Below are 23,891 nucleotides of genomic sequence, written 5' to 3' on the forward strand. Positions count from 1 at the left end.
CTAAAAACGTCACATTAGCATCCCAGTGATATTGGGACATTTTTGTTCTAAACAGCAACTAAACGCTTCATATTACCCAGTGATGTTGTGACATTCATCAAATAGGTCGGCTACCTGCCGCCAAAGATCTCACCATCTCTGGCAGCGACCAGGAACTGGGTCAGGCACTGTGTGTGACAGAGAGACAAAAGAGCGAGGCTCTCCAGTAGCCAAATAAGCTGATAAAAGACAAGTTCAGAATGAACAAGGAATGGCTGACTGCGCCCAGGGCGAGTGGAATTAGACGATCTGTTTGAAATCAGCGAATCACTCCAATGGGAGAAGAGCGAGAGGTTTAATAAAGAAAATATACGTTTATTAAAGAAATGCAAAGACTAGATCGTTTCACTTTATTGTAGAAATACATTGATGAGTCCAGCTTTACTTGACAATTAATGCAATAATAGGACATTCAGACAGGATATCAGTTAATAAATACAATCAAACAGTATAGAACCTTCAAAAAAAACCTCTGACTGTTATCTAGCTAATGAGGTATATTTACTTTAGCTGAGAAATACTTTTAAAAAGGCAACAGTGCCAAACAAATTTCTCAAAGTGTGGTTTTGCCTTGGCAACGGAAGACAGAAACCAAAAATCTAAAGAAGAGGGGTGAGAACAGAAAAATGTGAAGAGAGGAGAACTACAATTCCACAAAATGGAGGGAGGTTGAAAAAAAAGAAACTGATGCGTTCCAGTGGGAGGCTCCTGCCGTTGCCCCCTGATACGGGCAGAGAGAGAGAGAGGGGTGTGTGTGTGTGAGGAAGAAAATTGGATAGAGAGAGGGAGAGGGAGCGAGAAGGAGAATTGGGAGCTTGGAGGAGCTGCAGCTGCCTGGTTTCCATAGCGATGGAGATGCAGCACAATGAGGGAGAGATAGAGTAAGAGATGGAGAGAGGGACTCAGGAAGAGGGGGGGAGAGATGTTTGGGGGAGGTGTAGTTCAGACATGGAGCCCCAGGACTTGCCACTTGAGACCGCCACCTTCAGGGGGACCTGGGTAAAACACACCGGGTGGGGGAGGGGGACATCAAACTGAGGTGTATTTGTGTGTATGTAAGCGTGTGTAAGACATCAGCATTGGCAGGAGTGTGGAGAAGAGGTGTGTGTGTGTGACATCAGCGTGTGCGTAGCACCACACTGACCTAGATTCTCTCAGGGTCTCATCATCACTCACCTGGCCTCCCGCTGTCACACAGCAAGACAGGAAGCAGCTAGCTACTGTTGCTACTACTTTACCAATAAAATACATACTAAGCCTACGCTAAGCTAACTTAGCAGTTTCCTTGCTAGCTACTGTAGCTACTACCTTACCAATAAAACACATACTAAGCCTATGCTAAGCTAACTTAGCTAGTTTCCTTGCTAGCTACGGGAGCTACTACCTTATCAATAAAACACATACTAGGCCTACGCTAAGCTAACTTAGCTAGATTCCTTGCTAGTCTCTCTGCGAACTACTGAAGATAATAAAGGCGAAGCACATATCTCAGCTAGCGACCGGCGCTATGTCCTTTAGAATCAAACATAGCATAACGATAGGTTAAGTTAACCAGTCTCCCTGGTTGACAATATCAGGAAATGAAATACACACAACTGCCACAGTACAAATAAAAATAAAAAAATAAAATACTTTTCCTTACTTTTAGTTCTTTAGTCCTATTCACTTACTTTGAGATGAACTCCCAGACAATCGATGTGTTGCAGGGACTCCATAGTGTTCTTGACCAACACTGTGTCACAAAGGGACAGACAGAAACACATACTAATAAATAATACAATACAAGCCATCAAGCAGACGCTTTTATCCAAAGCAACTTAGAGTCATGTGTGTATACATTTGTATGGGTGGATGCAGCGGGAATCGTACCCATGACCCTTGGTGTTGCAAGCGCCATGTTCTACCAACGGAACCACACGGGACCCCACTGAGCCACACAGGACCACATATTACATATGAATATCTCTGATGAGTTGAAGTAGGATGAAGCGTGAAGATTCTATATCTCATGTGTATGACCTGGAGAGAAGAGGGGGATTGTGTGACGTCTCACCTGCGAACTCCCCCACCTGAGAGTCCTCCACCTCGTAGAGCAGCTCGTCATGGAGCTGAGCTATCAGCCTGAACAGGACATAATACATAAAGAGATAGTGAGAGAAAGAAAGAAAGAGAGAAAGAAAAGGGGACAAGACGTGAGAGAGACAAAGGAATAGAGAAGAAAACACCGCCTCCCGACTGGAGCAGCGGTCTAAGGCACTGCATTGCTAGGGACGTCACTACAGACCGGCGTGATCGGAAGTCCCATAGGGCGGCGCACAATTGGCCCAGCGTCGTCCGGGTTAGGGGAGGGTTTGGCCGGGGTAGGCCGTCATTGTAAATAAGAATTTGTTCTTAACTGACTTGCCTAGTTAAGTAAAGGTTAAAGAAAAAAGAAATAGAGGGAGGGAGTAGGGAAGATTGAGAGAAGACACGTGGGTTGCATCAGAGAGAGCACTCAAGGTAAAAAGAGAAAGATGAGTGGTTGTAACTGATGATTGCGGCAAGGTAAGTGAATGATGTGGAGTGACTTGATGACCCTGAGCTATGATTATGAGGGATGAGCGGAGGGAGGGGAGAGCGAGTGCAAGGAAGGGAAGGCATGGAGGGAGATAGAAAGGGAGGGAAAGAGGGAAGGATGGAGGAAGGGAAAGAGAATCTTGGCAGCAGGGTTGGTAGATTCAATTTGAATTTGAACTCAATTTGAAGAAGATAAATTGAAAGTCAATTCCTGGAATGAAAATTGCCCATTATTGTATGGAGAACAGGAGGAAGAGAAGGGTGAGGAGAGGCAAAGTTGGGTTGCATCTCAAATGGCACCCTATTCTGTAAATAGTGCACTACTAATGGCGAGAACCCATAGGGCTCTGGTCAAAAGTAGTGCACTATATAGGGAATAGGCTACCATTTGAGATGTAGTCTTGGTCTAACCTGGCGGAGAGAGAGCTGGAGGAGGAGACTTGAGAGAAGATACGGATCATGGCCATCTTACACAGGTCAGCAGCTGACCCTAGAGAGAAGAAACAAAGCCAGAAGAGAAGTTAACCCAAGCGCACACACACACACACACACACACACACACACACACACAGCTGTCCCCTCCACACTACCTTGGACCACAAAGTTGACGGCCTGTCTCTCAGCCTGCATGCGGACTCCCCAGTCTGTAGAGTGGATGTGAGGAAGTGTCCTTCGCCGGCCCATAATAGACACCACGTAACCTAGGCAACAACACACAGGTACAGTACTAGAGGTTATTTACACTGCAATTGAAAGGTATGAGGAAGGATGATGTGTTTGGTATTGTAACAGGTTTTATTCTGGATCAAAAGGGGGATAAGGTGGTGGGCGCAGTAGTTGCAATGGGTGTGGTTGGCCCGGCTGAATTTTAGAGAACATTTTGGCTGTGTAGAGAAATGCTGGTATTTTTAAGTCAATTTCCTGCATTTTTTTGTTGTTGCAGTTTTAAAGCTAATTTGCTGCAATTCTACACTTTTTGCCATGTATCTGAGAGAACATTTGGCCGTTTTAAAGCTAATTTCCAACACAATGCTGTGTTCTTTTGCTCAAACATAATAACAAACTCAATACTGCTAAATTCATTGTTTTTTAAATTTTAAAGCTTTTATTTTGGTGATTATTTTTAGTTCTCAAAGATTATATATATATTTTTTTAAATTACAGAGTGGCTGTGGTTCTGGATTTTTTGGAAATCCGATTTTATGCGGCAAAAAAATAAATAATGTCCACACATTTTTTTTTAAATGTAGCTGCTGCGCACTCCGCTGCCTACGCAGCTGCTGCTCAGTGCTGCTTTGATTGGTGATGAACGCCTTTGACTGGTGTAGCCTACACACTTCATGTTTTACACTAAGGACATGGTCAACAACTACTGCATTCCATGTCTCAGTAAACTATTAAACATAAGCGAGTTTTCATGTTCTTTTTTCAGGAGGGGAGCTAGGCTACATGCAGCTATTTACATGTTGTACACAAAAGATCAACGTGTTTGTACAAACTCGCAGATTGTTTCTTGCCCCAATGCAGTTACAGTGCATTCGGAAAGTATTCAGACCCCTTTTCCAAATGTTGTTACCTTACAGACTTTTTATAAAATTGATTAAATTGTTTTTCTCCCTGATCCATCTACACACAGTACCCCATAATTTCAAAGCAAAAACAGGTTTTTAGTCATTTTTGCAGATGTATTAAAAATAAAAAACTGAAATATAACATTTACATAAGTATTCAGACCCTTTAATCAGTACTTTGTTGAAGCACCTTTGGCAGTGGTTACAGCCTTGTGTCTTCTTGGGTATGATGCACACCTGTATTTGGGGAGTTGTTCCCATTCTTCTCTGCAGATCCTCTCAAGCTCTGTCGGGTTGGATGGAGAGCGTCGCTGCACCACTATTTTCAGGTCTCTCCAGAGATGTTTGATCGGGTTCAAGTCCGGGCTCTGGCAGGGCCACACAAGGACATTCAGAGACTTGTCCCGAAGCCACTCCTGCGTTGTCTTGGCTGTGTGCTTTGGGTCGTTGTCCTGTTAGAAGGTGAGCCTTTGCCCTGAGTGTGAGGTCCTGAGCGCTCTGGAGTAGGTTTTCATGAAGGATCTCTCTGTACTTGGTTCCATTAATTTTTCCTCGATCCTGACTAGTCTCCAAGTCCATGTCGCTGAAAAACATCCCCACAGCATAATGCTGCCACAACAATTTTATTTAACAAGGAAAGTCCGTTAAGAACAAATTATTATTTACAATGACGGCCTACACCGGCCAGCGCTGGGCCAATTGTGCGCCACTCTATGGGACAACCAATCACGGGCCAGTTGTGATATAGCCTGGATTCAAACCAGTGTGTCTGTAGTGACGCCTCTAGCACTGAGATGCAGTGTCTTAGACCGCTGCGCGACTCGGGAGCACATAGGGATAGTGCCAGGTTTCCTTCAGATGTGACGCTTGGCATTCAGGACATAGAGTTCAATCTTAGTTTCATCAGACCAGAGAATCTTGTTTCTCATGGTCTGTGTCCTTTAGGTGCCTTTTGGCAAACTCCAAGCGGGCTGTCATGTGCCTTTTACTGAGGAGTGGCTTCCGTCTGGCCACTCTACCACAAAGACCTAATTGGTGGAGATGGTTGTCCTTCTGGAAGGTTCTCCCATCTCCACAGAGGAACTCTGGAGCTCTGTCAGAGTGACCATAGGGTTCTTGGTCACCTCTCTGACCAAGGCCCTTCTCCCCCGATTTCTCAGTTTGGCCAGGCGGCCAGCTCTAGAAAGAGTCTTGGTGGTTCCAAACTTCTTCCATTTAAGAATGATGGAGGCCACTGTGTTCTTGGGGACCTTCAATGCTGCAGACATTTTTTGGTACCCTTCCCCAGATCTGTGCCTTGACACAATTATGTCTCTGAACTTTACGGATAATTCCTTTGACCTCATGGCTTGTTTTTTTCTCTGACATGCACTGCCAACTGTGGGACCATATGGTGTGTGCCTTTCCAAATCATGTCCAATCAATTGAATTTACCACAGGTGGACTCCAATCATGTTGCAAAAACATCTCAAGGATGATCAATGGAAACAGGATGCACCTGAGATCAATTTCGAGTCTCAAACCAAAGGGTCTGAATACTTACGTAAATAAGGCATTTCTGATATTTATTTTGTTACATACATTTTCAAAAATGTCTAAAAACCTGTTTTGGCTTTGTCATTATGGGGTATTGTGTGTAGAGTGATGAGGGGGGGAAGCATTTAATAAATTTTAGAATAAGGCTGTAACGTAAAACTAAATGGATAAAGTCAAGAGGTCAGCATATTTTGAAGGCTACTCATTGTAGCTTTCATAATGCAGCTATCTAAGCAGAATATCAAAGGGTCAGACATGCAGTCTAATTAACAAATGTATGTTATTTTTTCATCATCATTGCAAACATTGGCTAAGCAGGAGGCAGACAAGCAGTCAAAGTAGTAGCGTTCTTTTTCAGCAACTCTGATTAGTAGCTAAGATATGGCAGCAAGTATAAAGATTAGCCTACAACATCACACAAAATACAGATTGTTTTGCTCCAATGCAATGTGTAGTTCAACCGCAATATCCGTTACAACAGACATAATGGCCTTCATAATGTAGCCTTCATTGTAGCCTTCATAATGTAGCCTTCATAATGTGGCCTTCATTGTAGCCTTCATAATGTAGCCTTCATTATATAGCCTTCATTGTAGCCTTCATAATGTAGCCTTCATAATGTAGCCTTGAATGCTCGTTCAAATCACCACAGGGTTTTTATTTCAGCTGTGCAGAAATATAATGTAGAGACCTACTCTATCATCATGGTTCAGAAGAGGGTGATTAAAGAGAGAACCGTGAAGGGTGCTGTGTGTGTAAAATAAGTCATGCGCAGAACTTGATCCATATCCACAGCTTTGAGCAAGACGTTTCCAGAGGGGCGGGGCTGAAAACTCAGTATTCGCTGCTACGGCCTAAAAAATATATACTGTATGTCCATTATCTTTTCTACATATGTTATATCTTGCTTTTATTCGATTCATTTTACACATGAAAGCGTTTTTTTTATATCCCAAAAATGTATATAACAAAAAAAATCATGTTACACTGTTTGACGGCCGGACCAAGAATTTCAATGGGGAAAAACAGATGGCATGACTGCATTTATTTAATTCCAGTAAGCAGAGTCCCCTGTCATAACAGCATTGTAAACTAGTTGGGTTAGCAAACACACACACACACACACACACACACACACACACACACACACACACACACACACACACACACACACACACACACACACACACACACACACACACACACACACACACACACAAACTTCCCATCCCTGACACTCAGACTTCCCAAACACCAACCCACACACCCGCACACTCACCCACCCACCCACACGTGCCCACGTCAGGCATGTCTGTCCTAGTGCATTCCAGTATTAGACAAAGGCCCCAGGCTTTACAGGCAAATCCTTCTGGAACACAGTGAGGTAATCCACAGCCATACACACAGAATGACCCTCTGTAATGTGTTAGTGTGTGTTCATTCATAGCATGTGTGTTCACAGTGAGTGTGTGTCGGTTGTATTATTTCACCCCATACAGCGGGGGCTACACGTGTGACCTGGCCTACAGGAATGTGACCTATTGGTCTAGGGTATAATGACAAGCATGTAAAAGGGCTAACTGGTTGTCAACATTCATTCATAGAGTCACGGATGGCTAGTGTGATGGTCATACATAGGAATGTGCATGCGTGTGAATGTTTACATTTGACTGTGTTGGAGCCATGAATGAGGCTTGCGTGTGTACACTGACCGTACAAAACATTAAGAACACCTGCTCTTTCCATGACCAGGTGAATCCAGGTGAAAGCTATGATCCCTTATTGATGTCACTTGTTAAATCCACTTCAATCAGTGTCGATGAAGGGGAGTAGACAGGTTAAAAAAAATATTTTTAAGCCTCGAGACATGGGTTGTGTATGTGTGGCATTCAGAGGTTGAATGGGCAAGACAAAATACTTAAGTGCTTTTGAACGGGTAGCAAGTTCCAGGCGCACAGGTTTGTGTCAAGAACTGCAGCGCTGCTGGCTTTTTCACCCTCAACAGTTTCCCGTGTGTATCAAGAATGGTCCACCGCCCAAAAAGACAGTCAGCCAACTTGACACAACTGTGGGAAGTATTGGAGTCAACATGTGCCAGCTTCCCTGTGGAGGTGAGGGGTGCAACTCAATATTAGGAAGGTGTTCTTAATGCTTTGTGTGTAGCATGTCAGGACATGTCATATTCATTAATATAACTTTGCATGATTTTCAAAGAATGTCTTATAAGAACAAACAGGATTGTGTATGTTTATATATTGGTATACATTAGTTTGACGACCAGTGTTTGAAATCAGTACATTTATTTATCTAATTAGTGTCTTTCTTTAAAAAACATTATTTTCAAGTATTTTTATTGAGATTTCTTTCTGTTTCAGTGTAAACAATGATTGAAATATACTGCATATGTGATTTTATACATTGAAATATAACATGGAAATGTTTTTTTAAAGGAGGTAGGAATGTATATGCCTATAAAAAAATATTAAATACTTAAAATAATACTTTCATAACAAATGTACATTAAAAACAACAACAAAGGAAAATAAAAACACAGCTGGTCTTCAAAATGATTAAAAGTCAGGCTAATATTAAACACTCACAAAGACAGATAAGAACAGGCAGTTTCCTGTGGAGAGAAATTGTAGTGTCTCTACGTAGGTAAAGAAAAGCTGCCACATTCTGAAGAATTTGCCAGAAGAACCCCATTGGACAAATGCTGTCTTTTTCAATTTACTAAAGTGTAAGACATCTTTAATCCACACAAAATTAGGAGAGGGCGATTTCCACCGAAGTAAAATCAACCTTCTTGCCACAACAAACTCAAAAAGGCTACAAAGTCTGATTTATATTTTGCCATTATCAAATACTAATGTTATGTTATGACAGTAGGAGGAGCAAAATGCACCAGTGCTACTCATGTCACGGATAAAGTTGCACCTTTCTATCTATTGAAATGACTATTGGGAAGGTGGAATTTAGCTGAGAGTTGTTGCAACGATGCAAATGTGTCGTCGACATACAAATCATTGAAGGATTTGATGCCAAGGTTAAACCCAACGGGCGAAGGCTCCATCTACTATCGATGGACGGAGAAAACGTGATTTCTGATTAGAGGGGCCCTTAATGAATAGGTTTGCAATCCAATGTGACGTCTAAACTGGTTCCAGATCTTGAGTGGTTTTTACTCAAATGGTTCTGGTATAACCTGAAATAGCAGAGTTAATAGGCGAGTTTGACAAAGCAGCCAATGAGAATGGCATACAGGGGGAAATACTCTATCTTCAACAATGCTGGAATGACATGTGGGGCATCTGTGCGCATCCAGTACTGAATTACATGGAAGTTGGCAGCCCAACTGAATCAATAGTAGGGGCAGCTAGAGTATTACAACATTTATCAAAATGTTCAGAAGTGTATAAAGATGCATAGAAGTCCTTTAACTGATTATTTATTAGCTGGGGATCGATTGTTGCACCTGCGGGCGTTTGAATTTGAGACATTTTGTGAGTAGAGGAAGACTGGCAAAGTTGATGAGAAAGCAATTTACTTCCCTTGTCGCCATACTCACAGTGAGTATGTCACGAGGCCTGTTGACAAGGTATCGAATTCAGCGTGTAAAGAGAGTCGATCCCTGTACACATTTGGGGATGGTGAGGTAGCGTACAAAATTTGAATTGTCAGTTCAGTCTGCCTTCCCTCTGTTTTCTTTCAAAAGTAGTATGTGACATGATTTGATGAAAGGCACACATTTGTGTATGAAAATTGCAGCTTTTCTCCCTTTACTTTGATAAAGATGGCCTACATAACCTTTCTGCATTCTAAAGTGATCAGAAACTCTCAGATGGGTCTCTTGTAAGAAAGCAAACGGTGTTTCCAGATGTTGAAGATGCTGAAGTACTCTACCACGTTTGACTGGTTGGTTCAAATATTTACAGTTCCAACTAGAACATGTAAGTATACTCCCAGCTGACTACCCTATTAAATTAGGTTGTTGAGTCATCATCCTTTAATTTAAATTAATTTAAATATTAGCAGAAGACCAAACTTGACATACAAGAAAACAGTTGAACTACCTCCCATCAGTTGAAGTGTCTTCCCAAACAAGACCCGCGCATCCCATGCTAGTACACAAGCTCCTAAATACGCTCCAGGAAACATAGTGGTTACAGTAGCTAGGCTAAACTCTTACCAAGTGGAGCGTGGTGACAATTTCACTACATGACCAAAAGTATGTGGACACCTTCTCGTTGAACACCTCATTCCAAAATCGTGGGCATTCATATGGAGTTGGCCCCCCCTTTGCTGCTATAACAGCCTAAACTCTTCTGGGAAAGCTTGGAACATTGCTGCGGGGACTTGCTTCCATTTAGCCACAAGGGCATTAGTGAGGTCGGGCACTGACGATTTTGCCTGGCTCGCACCTGCGTTCCAATTCATCCCAAAGGTGTTCGATGGAGTTGAGGTCAGGGCTCTGTGCAGGCCAGTTAAGTTCTTCCACACCGATCTCGACAAACCATTTCTGTGTGGGCCTCCCTTTGTGCACGGGGGCATTGTCATGCTGAAACAAGAAAGGGCCTTCCCCAAACTGTTGCTACAAAGTTGGAAGCACAGAATCGTCTAGAATGTCATTGTATGCCTTAGCATTAAGATTTCCCTTCACCGGAACTAAGGAGTCTAGCCCAGACCATTATTCCTCCTCCACCAAACGTTACAGTTGGCACTATGCATTCGGGCACGTAGTGTTCTCCTGGCAACCTCCAAACCCAGATTTGTCCATTGGACTGCCAGATGGTGAAGCGTGATTCATCACTTTAGAGATCGCATTTACACTGCTCCAGAGTCCAATGGCGGCGAGCCATTGAACCCATTGTATGAATCTCCCGACAAAGAGTTATTAGGCTGACATTGCTTCCAGAGGCAGTTTTGAACTCGGTTGTGAGTGTTGCAACCGAGGACAGACAATTTTTACATGCTATGTGCTTCAGCAATCAGTGGTCCCGTTGTGTGAGCTTGTGTGGCCTACCACTTCGCGGCTGAGCCGTTGCTTCTCCTAGACATTTTCACTTCACAATAACAGCCCTTACAGTTGACAGGGGCAGCTCTAGCAGGGCAAACATTTGACAAATTGACTTGTTGGAAAGATGGCATCATATGACGGTGCCACGCTGAAAGTCACTGAGCTCTTTAGTAAGGCCATTCTACTGCCAATGTTTGTCTATGGAGATTGCATGGCTGTGTGCTCGATTTTATACACCGGCAGTGGTGTAACGTACATAAGTAAAAACACATTCCTAAAGAAAATAATGTACTTTTTTATTCTATACATTTTCCCTGACACCCAAAAGTACTCGTTACATTTTTACAGGAAAATGGTCCAATTCACACACTTATCAAGAGAACATACCTGATCATCCCTACTGCCTCTGATTTGGTGGACTCAACACAAATGCTTCATTTGTAAATTATGTCTGAGAGTTGGTGTGCCACTGGCTATCTGTCAATTTTTTAACATTTAATTTAAAAAACTTTTATTTTTTACAAATGTTTTATTGTGACATCTGGTTTGCTTAATATAACAAAAAAAAAAATGGTGTCTACTTTTACTTTTGATACTTAAGTACATTTTAGCAATTCCATTTACTTCTGATACTTATTTTAGTATCAGATATTTTAAACCAAATACTTTTAGATTTTTACTCAAGTAGTATTTTACTGGGTGACTTTCACTTTTACTTGAGTCATTTTCTATTAAGGTCTCTTTACTTTTACTCAAGTATGACAAATGAGTACTTTTTCCACCACTGGTCAGCAACGGGTGTGGCTGAAATAGCCAAATCCACTAATTTGAAGGGGTGTCCACATACTTTGTATATACAACAACAACAAAAACTATAGAAAGCACAGTTTACCAATAGTGACAAGTAAAGTAACAACAGGGTGTTAAATCAAATAACATAGGCAGCATGACAGCTTATGGCCGATCTAGTGTCACTCATCAAAATAAAAATGGACCTGTTTCACAAGCCCACACAGAAAACAGTGAAGAAAGATCTAAGATTTTTTATTTTAATTAAGACTTACTATTTCAGCTGACGACGAGGAGAATGTACGTATCAGGCAAATAGAACACTAAAAGGCACTGTAGTAGGCTCCATGTGTTGGGCCTTATATATCAAATGCTGCACTGCAGATAGGCTAAGTGTCCATCTCGTTGCTCCGGTCAGGCCGGGGGAGCAGTTTCCTTCAAGTTCTAGATAAAGTTTGCGGCGGTCGGGTCGTTGAACTTGTGAAGAGCTCCGCTCGGTAGCATGATCCTCAGCTCGGCTGGGAAGAAGAGGCCAAACTTTACTCCCGGACAGGTGTGCAGAAGCCGCTTTGCGTTGTCAAACGCTGCTCGTTTCTTGGCCGCGGAGGCAGTGAAGTCTGTGAAGATGGACAGTCTCTTGATGTGTGTGTGTGTAGGTTTACTATCTTATTACACATCAGTGTTTGTGAACTGAAGATGCATCTGTAAATCCCCTTTTCACTGTGTCCTCTTGATGACTTGTCCTATTTCCTCTCTCTCTTTTAATTTCCCCTGTTGGTACTGGATATATAAAGCTCCCCGCCACCTCCTCCTCTTCCCTTCATCATGTCTTTAGAAGTATAGGTATGACACTTGTCCTTTGGGGACCTCCCTGATAGTGTGTGATGGCTAAGGAAGTATATGGAAAATAAGGAGGATGCCAGTGCGAAATGGGGCCAGAGCTAATTTCAACATCAGAGTATAAATCAACAATTCTGCTTTGATGAGAGGCATGTACTGCTAGATAGCACTATATTCAGTTAGAGAAAATGACTACACACACGCACACGCACACACACACACACACGTGTCTCTTGGGCCTAGCTAGAGCAGATTGCAAGCTGAGATGTTTATTGATCAACTGAAATCTCTGTTAGGCTGTGAGAGAGAGAAAGAGAAAGAGAGAGAGAAAGAGAGAGTTAGGGAGAACGAAGCGAGAGAAAGAGAGAGTGACAGGAGGGAAAAAGAGAAATAGAAGGAGAAAAATAAAGAGAGAGAGAGACAGTGAGAGAGAAAGAGGTTAGGGAGAGAGATAGTGTGTTTGTGAGAGAGAGAGAGACAGCGAGAGAGAAAGAGGTTAGGGAGAGAGATAGTGTGTTTGTGAGAGAGAGAGAGACAGCGAGAGAGAAAGAGGTTAGTGAGAGAGATAGTGTGTTTGTGTGAGAGAGAGAGACAGTGAGAGAGAAAGAGGTTAGGGAGAGAGATAGTGTGTTTGTGAGAGAGACAGAGACAGCGAGAGAGAAAGAGGTTAGGGAGAGAGATAGTGTGTTTGTGAGAGAGAGAGAGACAGCGAGAGAGAAAGAGGTTAGTGAGAGAGATAGTGTGTTTGTGTGAGAGAGAGAGCTCCAGCCCTGACAGGTGAGGCTGATAAATCCCAGGAGTGGCGCCACAGCGATGACTGAAATTAAAACGGTCCGTTCCGGGCGACATTACACGGGTCCCCAGTGAGCATGCTCAGTTACAGCATTTTTGTGGCTATCTGTGTGGCGTCTCACGAGCATTCCGTTGCGATCGGCTCATTTAGAGATGAAGAGGGTGTAGTAACGGTGATTGGTTGCCACGGGTGACAGAGTGCGTGTCGGGGTCGATGGCTGTTATGCCACTGTGACAGAGACCCTCTCTGCTATACTCTTTCTAGAAGTTTAAACTTGAACTGCATATTTTAACTGACTACGATAAGAATTTTTATCAGAATATTTTCTCAAAATGTTCCAACTGTAAAAAGTATCAATATATAAGATATCAGGATAACACAGAACATGTGTTTAGGGGGCAGGTCAATCTCAATGAACACAAGACGCAAGAAAAGCTAAGTATTCCTGAATCATTCTTGAGAAATCTTAGTCACACCAACCAACGTCTTTCCTCCATATCAGAGTTTTAAGCTGTAAAAGGTGTTTTCAGCGTTCAAAGACGTCGATTGGCCTTATTGCCTGAACTAAATGTTTTCAGTGTGATTGAGAGTGCAGAGACCAGGGAGTGTGTGTGTGTTGACTCTAGGCCGCAGTGCTACAGTCTCAGGTGTACTGTGTAGACATATCGGTCAGGATATATCGAGTGTCCTAGTTGAACCATTACACCACCAACCTCTTTCCTCCCCGTCCACAGGCAGTTTGTCTCAGTCCTGCCAATACAAGCACATATTTTTCCTCACCCACCAATGCACACACAAAGTGGATCCCTCCCTCCCACAAACACGCATCCACCCATACGCACAGAAAGACACACAGAGTGAGCCCACCCCCCCCACCCCACACACATACCTCGTTTGTGGCACTGCTGGATGGTGGTGTGTATGAAGGTCTGGACCTCTCTGTAGGTGTGGAGGAAGCTGTCCTGGAAGTGGCTGGCCTGTTCAGCACTAACACCCAGGATGCCCGACAGACGCTCCCTACCTGGGGGAGACAGACAACCATAACATATATCGCCCACATTCAATGCCAGTTTTTCCATTCCCCTCTATTTATTTGGAGCCCCATTAGCTTTTGCAGAGGCAGCAGCTATTCTTCCTGGGTCCACAAAAAACATGACAAGTAAACAAAACACTGGTACACTGACAGACAAGGACACTCACCCAAATGTGATATACAAACAATACAACAAACAAAAAATAATGTGTATATGTAATCAAGGACTGATTTCGACCTGGGACACAAGGTGAGTGCAATTACTTATCAGGTAGAACAGAAAACAAACAGTACTCTGGACCACCAAGGTCCAAATTTGAATACCCCTGCCATATACCATAGCATAGTGATACAACATTTGTACCGTACCGTATGTACTGTACCAGTCAAAAGTTTGGACACACCTAGTCATTCAAGGGTTTCTTATTTTTACTATTTTCTATATTGTAGAAAAATAGTTAAGACATCAAAACTATGAAATAACACATATGGAATCATGTAGTAACCAAAGAAGTGTGAAACAAATCAAAATATATTTTAGATTCTTCAAAGTTGCCACCCTTTGCCTTGATGACAGCTTTGCACACTCTTGGCATTTTCTCAACCAGCTTCACGTGGAATACTTTTCCAACAGTCTTGAAGAAGTTCCTACATATGCTGAGCACTTGTTGGCTGCTTTTCCTTCACTCTGTGGTCCAAATCATCCCAAACCATCTCAATTGGGTTGTGGTTAGGTGATTGTGGAGGCCAGGTCATCTGCTGCATTGCTCCATCACTCTCCTTCTTGGTCAAAAATAGCCCTTACACAGCCTGGAAGTGTGTTTGGTCAAAAATAGCCCTTACACAGCCTGGAGGTATGTTGGGTCATTGTCCTCTTGAAAAACAAATGATAGTCCCACTAAGCTCAAACCAGATGGGATGGCTTATCGCTGCAGAATGCTGTGGTAGCCATGCTGGTTAAGTGTGCCTTGAATTCTAAGTAAATCTTTGACAGTGTCACCAGCAAAGCACGTCCCACACCATCACACCTCCTCCTCCATGCTTCACGGTGGGAACAACACATGCGGAGATCATCCGTTCACCTACTCTGCATCTCACAAAGACACGATGGTTGGTACCAAAAATTTCAAATTTGGACTCAAAGGACAGATTTCCAACGGTCTAATGTCCATTGCTCGTGTTTCTTGGTCCAAGCAAGTCTCTTATTCCTATTGGTGTACTTTAGTAGTGGTTTCTTTACAGCCGACCATGAAGGCCTTATTCACAATATCTCCTCTTCTGAACAGTTGATGTTGAGATGTGTCTGTTACTTGAACTCCGTGAAGCATTTATTTGGGCTGCAATTTCTGAGGCTAGTAACTCTAATGAACTTATCCTCTGCAGCAGAAGTAACTCTGGGTCTTCCTTTCCTGTGGCAGTCATCATGAGAGCCAGTTTCATCAAAGCGCTTGATGGTTGAAGAAACTTTCTAAGTTCTTGAAATTTTCCAGATTGACTGACCTTCATGTCTATAAAGTAATGATTGTTTCTCTTTGCTTATTTGAGCTGTTCTTGCCATAATATGAACATGGTATTTTACCAAATAGGGCTATCTTCTGTATACCACCCCTACTATGTCAAAACACAACTGACTGGCTCAAACGCTTTAAGAAGGAAAGAAATTCCACAAATTAACTTTTAACAAGGCACACCTGTTAATTGAAATGCATTCCAGGTGACTACCTCATGAAGCTGGTTGAGAGAATGTCAAGAGTGTGCAAAGCTGTCAGCAAGGCAAGGGGTGGCTACTTTGAAGAATCTAAAATAGATTTAGATTTGTTTAACACTTTTTTGCTTACTACATGATTCCATATGTGTTATTTCATAGTTTTGATGCCTTCACTATTATTGGACAATGTAGAAAATAGTAAAAATTAAGAAAAACCCTGGACCCCAGCCACCCCTCATAGACTGTTCTCTCTACTACCGCATGGCAAGCGGTACCTGAGTGCCAAGTCTAGGACAAAAAGGCTTCTCAACAGTTTTTACCCCCAAGCCATAAGACTCCTGAACAGGTAATCAAATGGCTACCCGGACTATTTGCATTGTGTGCCCACCCCAACCCCTCTTTTTACGCTGCTGCTACCCCCTTTTATCATATATGCATAGTCACTTTAACTATACATTCATGTACATACTACCTCAATTGGGCCGACCAAACAGTGCTCCCGCTGTCACATCCTGACCATAGAAAGCTATTATTTTCTATGGTAGAATGGATCAGGGCGTGACTAGGGGTTTAGTCTAGTTTATTATTATTTCTATGTGGGGTTCTAGGTTTAATTTTCTATGTTGGGGTTTGTGTATGATTCCCAATTAAAAGCAGCTGGTAATCGTTGTCTCTAATTGGGGATCATATTTAAGTTGCATTTTTCCACCTGTGGGTTATGGGATATTGTTTGAATGTATGTGTTTTGAGTTAGTGCACATAGCATCTCTTTAGTCACGGTTCGTTTTTAGTTTGTTTATTTGTTTTTGTCATTGCTTAGTTTCACTTTCATTAAAATATGTGGAACTCAACATACGCTGTGCTTGGTCCGACCATTGTTACGAACATCGTGACACCAGCACATTGGCTAACCGCCACCCACTACCCGCCAACCCCTCTTTTACACTACTGCTACTCTCTGTTCATCATATATGCATAGTCACTTTAACCATATCTACATGTACATACTACCTCAATCAGCCCGACTAACCCGTGTCTGTATGTAGCCTCGCTACTTTTATAGCCTCGCTAATGTATATAGCCTGTATTTTTACTGTTGTTTTATTTCTTTACTTACCTATTGTTCACCTAATACCTTTTTTGCACTATTGGTTAGAGCCTGTAAGTAAGCATTTCACTGTAAGGTTGTATTCGGTGCACGTGACAAATAAACTTTGATTTGATTTGAATGAGTAGGTGTGTCCAAACTCTTGACTGGTACTGTAAATATACAGAAAAAGTTATATCAGGAAATCATCTCAAAGTAATGCCACTGACTGCTTGCCCTATCTACGATGTGAGTGCAGGGATCACTATCGGCCATTCCACCCTAGCTCTGGCCCAAAGGAGATTCGAGTCGAGAGAGTCGTGGCTCTGTGTGCTCAGTATGTGAGCCTGTGCGTGTATGTGTTCATAGGGTCAGAATGTTTGTGTATATTTGTGTTCACAGACTGCGTGTGTGTCCGTGTTCTGCAGCACTGTGTTTGTGTGTTCACAGTGTGTTTATTCGCAGCGTGTGTGTGTTCCGTGGCACTGTGTGTGTGTGTCTGTGTTCTGTGGGTTAACGCGCGGCTGGTGATGAATAATGTTCTGCCAGACAGAGGGAGCGCCAGGGATGGTGCAGCAGGAGGGGGCAGTTGGCCCAGCGGAGACAAGCGCTAAGCCCCAAATCTGTGCCAGTCTGGGGCCCCTGCCTGGGTGGACGTGTCCCCCGTGCCCTCTACACACACACACACCCAGGGAAACACAGGGAGAGAGTGTGAACATGCAGGGATAGTGTGAGTGTGTTTTGGGGGGAGGACGGCTCTATGTCACACAGAGAGATGGAGTTGGTCTGTTTGTGAAAATCATATACTTCTGTGTGAGTGTCAGTATGTATCAGTGCAGTTTGGATGTGTGTGTGTGTGTGTGTGTGTGTGTGTGCGCGTGCACGCTAAAGAGTGTGTGAGCGTGTACAGGCGAGTACGAGATAGAGGTAATTGACACAGTGCTGATTTTCTCAAAAACAAATGAAATCACAAAAAAGGTGTCTGGACCATCCTATAAGATGCCAGTTACATCAAAAATAGAGATTTGGCTGTAAAAAAGAAAATGTCTCCATTTCAAAAGGCTTCTGAATTTTGTAATTTCCACTCTGACATTTCTGACTTGATCATTCACATTTCCTGTTGCTTCAGCATTACTTTCCTGCTGTAGCAAACTGGCTCAAATTAAGATCCTACATCTGTAATATGGTAGCTCAATGACTATGATAACATTGTACCACCAGTAGGAGTGGGAACACCAATGATACATTTTAGGTCAATTGAGACCACAAATGCTCAAATCTAATGTTATTTCCCTTCAGCAGCATAGCACCCTGCATCCCATTGCTGGCTTGCTTCTGAACCTAAGCAGGGTTGCTGCCTGGATGGGAGGACAGATGCTGCTGGAAGCAGTGTTGGAGGGCCAGTAGGTGGAACTCCCTCTGCCCTAGGGCAGTGAAGGGGAAATTGCCCCTTAGGGTGCCGTCTTTTGGATGGGACGTTAAAACAGGTATCCTGACTTATCGTAAGAGTAGGGGTGTTAACCCCGATATCGTGGCTAAATTCCCAACCTGGCCCCATTGCATCATGGCCACCTAATCATCCCCCTCATTCCTAATTGGCATATATCACTTCTCACCTCTACACCTGATAGCTGAAGTGTGGCCGCCTCATCCACACATTGGTGGGGGATGAGGTGAGTTTTCCCCCTACTATGTGAAGCGCTTTGAGTGCCTCAGTTGGTAGAAATGAAATCCAATGAATTTAAAATGAGTAACACTGATTTAGACACACCCTATGATCAGGCTAGAAATGACATACTAAAGGGGTGTGATTAGCTAATCATTTTTGACCCTTCACCTGATAACAGTTTACCACTGGAGATGTGTGTGTGAGTGAGGAGAAGGTCTATTGTAGGGAGTGAGCGAAGGCAACTGGTTGCCACACGGCAGGTAAGGATTGCAAGAAGGCAGTAGTGTGTGTGTGAAGAAGTCTACAATGGGAGTGTGTGTGTGTGAGGCACCACATACCAGCTGAATGAGGTCAGTCCTGTGTGACCCTCCAGCCTCGTTACTGCTCACGCACATCTCTCTCTCTCCTTCTCCTCCACATCCATCTCTCTCTCTCCTCCTCCTCCACATCCATCTCTCTCTCCTCCACATCCATCTCTCTCTCTCCTCCACATCCATCTCTCTCTCTCCTCCACATCTCTCTCTCCTCCACATCTCTCTATCTCTCTCCTCCACATCAATCTCTCTCTCTCCTCCACATCCATCTCTCTCCTCTTTCTTTCTTTCTCTCTCTCTCCCACACCTCTTTTCCAATTCAGTCTCTTTTTCTCTCCTCTCTTTCTTCCTCTCTCGTTCCCCCTGTCCCTCTCCCAGAGTGCAACAGTCAACACTTGGCCTCTTTCTCTTCTGACCCATTTGTGTGTGCGTCTGTCTCCATGGCCAATACCTCCCCTCCCCCCTCCTCTTCTCCCTCTGCCTGATTATTGTCTCCGGGAGAAAGCTTCCTTTTAGTATTCCGTAACCAAGGAGACGAGCCACTAGGAAGGCCTAGGCTGTCTACGCTGAAAATGAACGCTCTCCCTCACTCCACTAACCCCCTCTCCTTTCCTCCCTGTGTTTTTCTCCTCCTTTCTCAGCTTCTCTTATCCTCATTGACAACAGATACACAATGTATCACGTCTTATGCTATTAAAAACATTCAAATCAGCCATGAGGCTTCCTTCCCTCTCTACCATGCGCGCGCACGCACACACGCATGCACACACACAGTCATAATGAAACATGTCATTGAAAGACCAAAGAATACTCCATCATCAAGTCCCTTTGTCACTGAACGCACTCATCTGTGAAAAGACAAACACCCATACATGTCAGAGCTGTAACTGTGTGCGTGAGTCTGAGTGGTGGTTTCCGGGCAATGATACTGCACTCGTCTGATCTCTGAACTGCGGACGGGAGAGGCTTGTCGACTCACGCCAGCCAGCCAGTCAGCCAGCCACACACACACACACTAACATTGACAGACCACTGCCAGCCATCACAACCTCTCAACGTCTCCCAATCCTCTACTACTGCCTGCCCGACAGCACAGCCTGAAGGCTCCCTTACTGCTACGCACGTGTGTGTGTGTGTGTGTGTGTGTGTGTGTGTGTGTGTGTGTGTGTGGACATGTTTAACTATACTCACAAGAATAGTACATTTACAAACATTTTACCAACAGGGGACATTTTATTAGTCCACACAAGGTCAAATGCGATTTCTCAGGGGAATAGGGTTAAGGTTAAAATTTGTGTTAGGGTTAGAATTAGGTTTAGGGTTGGGGTTAGGGGCTAGGGTTAGGTTTAAGGTTAAGTTAAGGTTTACAGGTAAAGGTTGGGGACAATTAGATTTTTGAATGGGACTGAATCGTGTGTCCCCACAAGGTTAGTTGTACAAGGCTGTGTGTGTGTGTGTGTGTGTGTGTGTGTGTGTGTGTGTCTCTTGATGAGTGTGAGCCAACAGTGAGGTCCAGATACAGCAGCAGAGTGTGTGACTCAGTCTCACACAAACAACAACACTCATATAACAGGCTGTTAATCAACAGGCTAGAAATACATAACAGACAATGCAAAGTGACCCAGATACAGAATAGTCTTACACACACAGACACACACACATTACACTTTCACGATGCACATTCCCTCCACGTTAGAAGTCTATGGTCACGGGGCCAGCGTTTTGAAATAGTTTCCATTGGCTACAGCAGGGAAATGTGTTGCGTGTGCGAGTGTGTGAGTATTAAACGGGCCACAAATGAAGAAGGCATACTTAGGCCACACGGGCCCTTTCTACATTCCTGCTCCCTCTCTGTTTTTTCCTCTCCCATTCTCTCTTTCCTCCTCTCGCTCTCAAATTCAAATTCAAGCTGCTTTATTGGCATGAAAAACATTGTGTCAATACTGCCAAAGCAACAATGTTTGCAATATACATTGTAATAAAATTATAAACAATAAAGAATTACATAAAATGGTAGTAAATAATAATACAAAACTGAATACAAAAATAACAACAATATAGTAGAAATTTAATAAATATAAAAAGCTAAACATGGAAAATGAAACTATAACTAACTTATAACTAAATAACTGTCATCTTCACCATTACATCAGTACTACAACTACCATCATCATTACTACTACTACCAACACCATCATTAAACTGCTATCATTACCATCACATTACTACCCACGCCACTACTCTCTCTCTGTCTCTCTCTCTCTTTCTTCCTCTCCCACTCGCTCTCTTCCTCTCCCACTCTCTCTCTCTTTCTTCCTCTCCGTCTTTCTTCCTCTCCCACTCTCTATCTCTCATTCTTCCTCTCCCAATCTCTCTCTCTTTCTTCCTCACCCACTCTCTCTCTTCCTCTCCCACTCTCTCCTTCTCTGGTTAAGGGCGACTGAAGTGATGTGGCTAACTAACTGAGTCATGTGGGTAGTTCTTCTCACCTGCTCCATATACCACAGAGTAGACGATACGCTTGGCATGCTCTCTATCCTCTGAACTCACTTCTCCTTCACTCACACCCTTCCTAGAGAGACAGAGAGAGAAGGAAGAGAGAGAGTAGGGGAAGAGAGAGGGGGTGGGGAGAAAGAGAGAGAGAGACGTTATGTAAGGAAGTCCTACTGGAGTGCAACTCCTCTGTCTGCAAAGTGAGAGTCCCAAAGGGCCTGACAAGGGACTGCAACATCACATCACAGAACATACTCACACACAGATGCACAGAGACATGCACACACACATGGGCCCATACATACACTCTCTCTCTGTTATTCCCTCTCTCTAGTTTATCTGTCTCTATACATGTCCTCTCACCCTCTTTGTTTTCTCTCTCTCCATCTCTACCTGTTATTTCTCTCTCCTAGTTTCATTGCCTGTAGCCCCAGGGACAGACTTTCAAACCGTTTTATCTGTCATACCTCCGGCCCGCTCACTCTCTTTCACGCACGCACGCACGCGCACACACACACACAGAGCTGTCAAATGGTGGAGTCAGATGGTTAGGGCTAAAGACAAATTAAAAGTGCTCAGCACCACCTGGTGGACAGAGTATTTATCTATTCTAGACAGCATTCTAACAGTGTTCTATCAGTTCAAACAGTGTTCAAACAGTGTTCTAACAGTGTTCTAACAGTTCAAACAGTGTTCAAACAGTGTTCTAACAGTGTTCTATCAGTTCAAACAGTGTTCTATCAGTTCAAACAGTGTTCAAACAGTGTTCTAACAGTATTCTAACAGCATTCTAACAGTGTTCTATCAGTTCAAACAGTGTTTAAACAGTGTTCAAACAGTGTTCAAACAGTGTTCAAACAGTTCTAACAGTGTTCAAACAGTGTTCAAACAGTGTTCTAACAGTGTTCAAACAGTATTCTAACAGTATTCTAACAGTGTTCAAACAGTGTTCTATCAGTTCTAACAGTGTTCAAACAGTGTTCAAACAGTGTTCAAACAGTGTTCAAACAGTGTTCTAACAGTGTTCTAACAGTGTTCTAACAGTGTTCTATCAGTTCAAACAGTATTCTAACAGTATTCTAACAGTGTTCAAACAGTGTTCTATCAGTTCTAACAGTGTTCAAACAGTGTTCAAACAGTGTTCTAACAGTATTCTAACAGCATTCTAACAGTGTTCTATCAGTTCAAACAGTGTTTAAACAGTGTTCAAACAGTGTTCAAACAGTGTTCAATCAGTTCTAACAGTGTTCAAACAGTGTTCTAACAGTGTTCTAACAGTGTTCTAACAGTGTTCTATCAGTTCCAACAGTGTTCAAACAGTGTTCAAACAGTGTTCTAACAGTGTTCTAACAGTGTTCTAACAGTGTTCTAACAGTGTTCAAACAGTGTTCAAACAGTATTCTAACAGTGCTCTAACAGTGTTCAAACAGTATTCTAACAGTGTTCAAACAGCGTTCTAACAGTTCGAACAGTGTTATTAACACTTAACAGCGTTCTAACAGTTCTAATAGTGTTCAAACAGTGTTCAATCAGCGTTCTAACAGTGTTATTAACACTTAACAGCGTTCTAACAGTTCAAACAGTGTTCTAACAGTGTTCTAACAGTATACTAACAGCATTCTAGCAGCGTTCTAACAGTGTTATTAACAGTTCAAACAGTGTTCAAACAGCGTTCAGTGTTCAAACAGCGTTCAAACAGTGTTCTAACAGTATACTAACAGCATTCAAACAGCGTTCAAACAGCGTTCAAACAGTGTTCAAACAACGTTCAAACAGTGTTCAAACAGTATACTAACAGCGTTCTAACAGTGTTCAAACAGTGTACTAACAGCGTTCTAACAGTGTTCTAACAGTATACTAACAGCATTCTAACAGCGTCCTAACAGCATTCTAGCAGCGTTCTAACAGTTCTAACAGCATTCTAACAGCGTTCTAACAATGTTCTAACAGCGTTCTAACAACGTTCTAACAGTGTTCTAACTAGAGGTCGACCGATTAATCGGAATGGCCGATTAATTAGGGCCGATTTCAAGCTTTCATAACAATCAGAAATCTGTATTTTTGGACACCGATTTGGCCGGTTAAAAAATATATATATATAAATATATATTTTTTTACACCTTTATTTAACTAGGCAAGTCAGTGAAGAACACGTTCTTATTTTCAATGACGGCCTAGGAACAGTGGGTTAACTGCCTGTTCAGGGGCAGAACGGCAGATTTTTTACCTTGTCAGCTCCCGGATTCAATCTTTTAACCTCACGGTTAACTAGTCCAACTCTCTAACCACCTGCCTCTCATTGCACTCCACGAGGAGCCTGCCTGTTACGCAAATGCAGTAAGAAGCCAAGGTAAGTGGCTAGCTAGCATTAAACTCATCTTATAAAAAACAATAAATCAATCAAAATCACTCGTTAACTACACATGGTTGATGATATTGCTAGTGT

At 42.9% G+C, this 23,891-nt stretch overlaps 1 protein-coding gene across 1 annotated transcript in view; it reads right to left on the reverse strand.

Annotated features, from left to right (window-relative positions):
• Positions 1-366: 366 nt before the first annotated feature.
• The window catches only part of LOC112214621 (DNA polymerase nu-like), a 66,995-nt gene continuing 43,470 nt past the window's right edge, over positions 367-23,891 (reverse strand). Inside the window, exons 7-13 of the mRNA XM_042327157.1 lie at positions 21,442-21,524; positions 14,031-14,162; positions 3,186-3,296; positions 3,007-3,085; positions 2,093-2,160; positions 1,710-1,771; positions 367-1,034 (exon numbers count right to left, since the gene is read on the reverse strand). Coding sequence (XP_042183091.1) covers positions 942-1,034; positions 1,710-1,771; positions 2,093-2,160; positions 3,007-3,085; positions 3,186-3,296; positions 14,031-14,162; positions 21,442-21,524 — 628 coding nt within the window. The 3' untranslated portion in view covers positions 367-941. The remainder of the gene's footprint in view (positions 1,035-1,709; positions 1,772-2,092; positions 2,161-3,006; positions 3,086-3,185; positions 3,297-14,030; positions 14,163-21,441; positions 21,525-23,891) is intronic.

Source organism: Oncorhynchus tshawytscha, linkage group LG09, assembly GCF_018296145.1.
Source record: "Oncorhynchus tshawytscha isolate Ot180627B linkage group LG09, Otsh_v2.0, whole genome shotgun sequence".
In the NCBI taxonomy this organism is placed as follows: domain Eukaryota; kingdom Metazoa; phylum Chordata; class Actinopteri; order Salmoniformes; family Salmonidae; genus Oncorhynchus; species Oncorhynchus tshawytscha.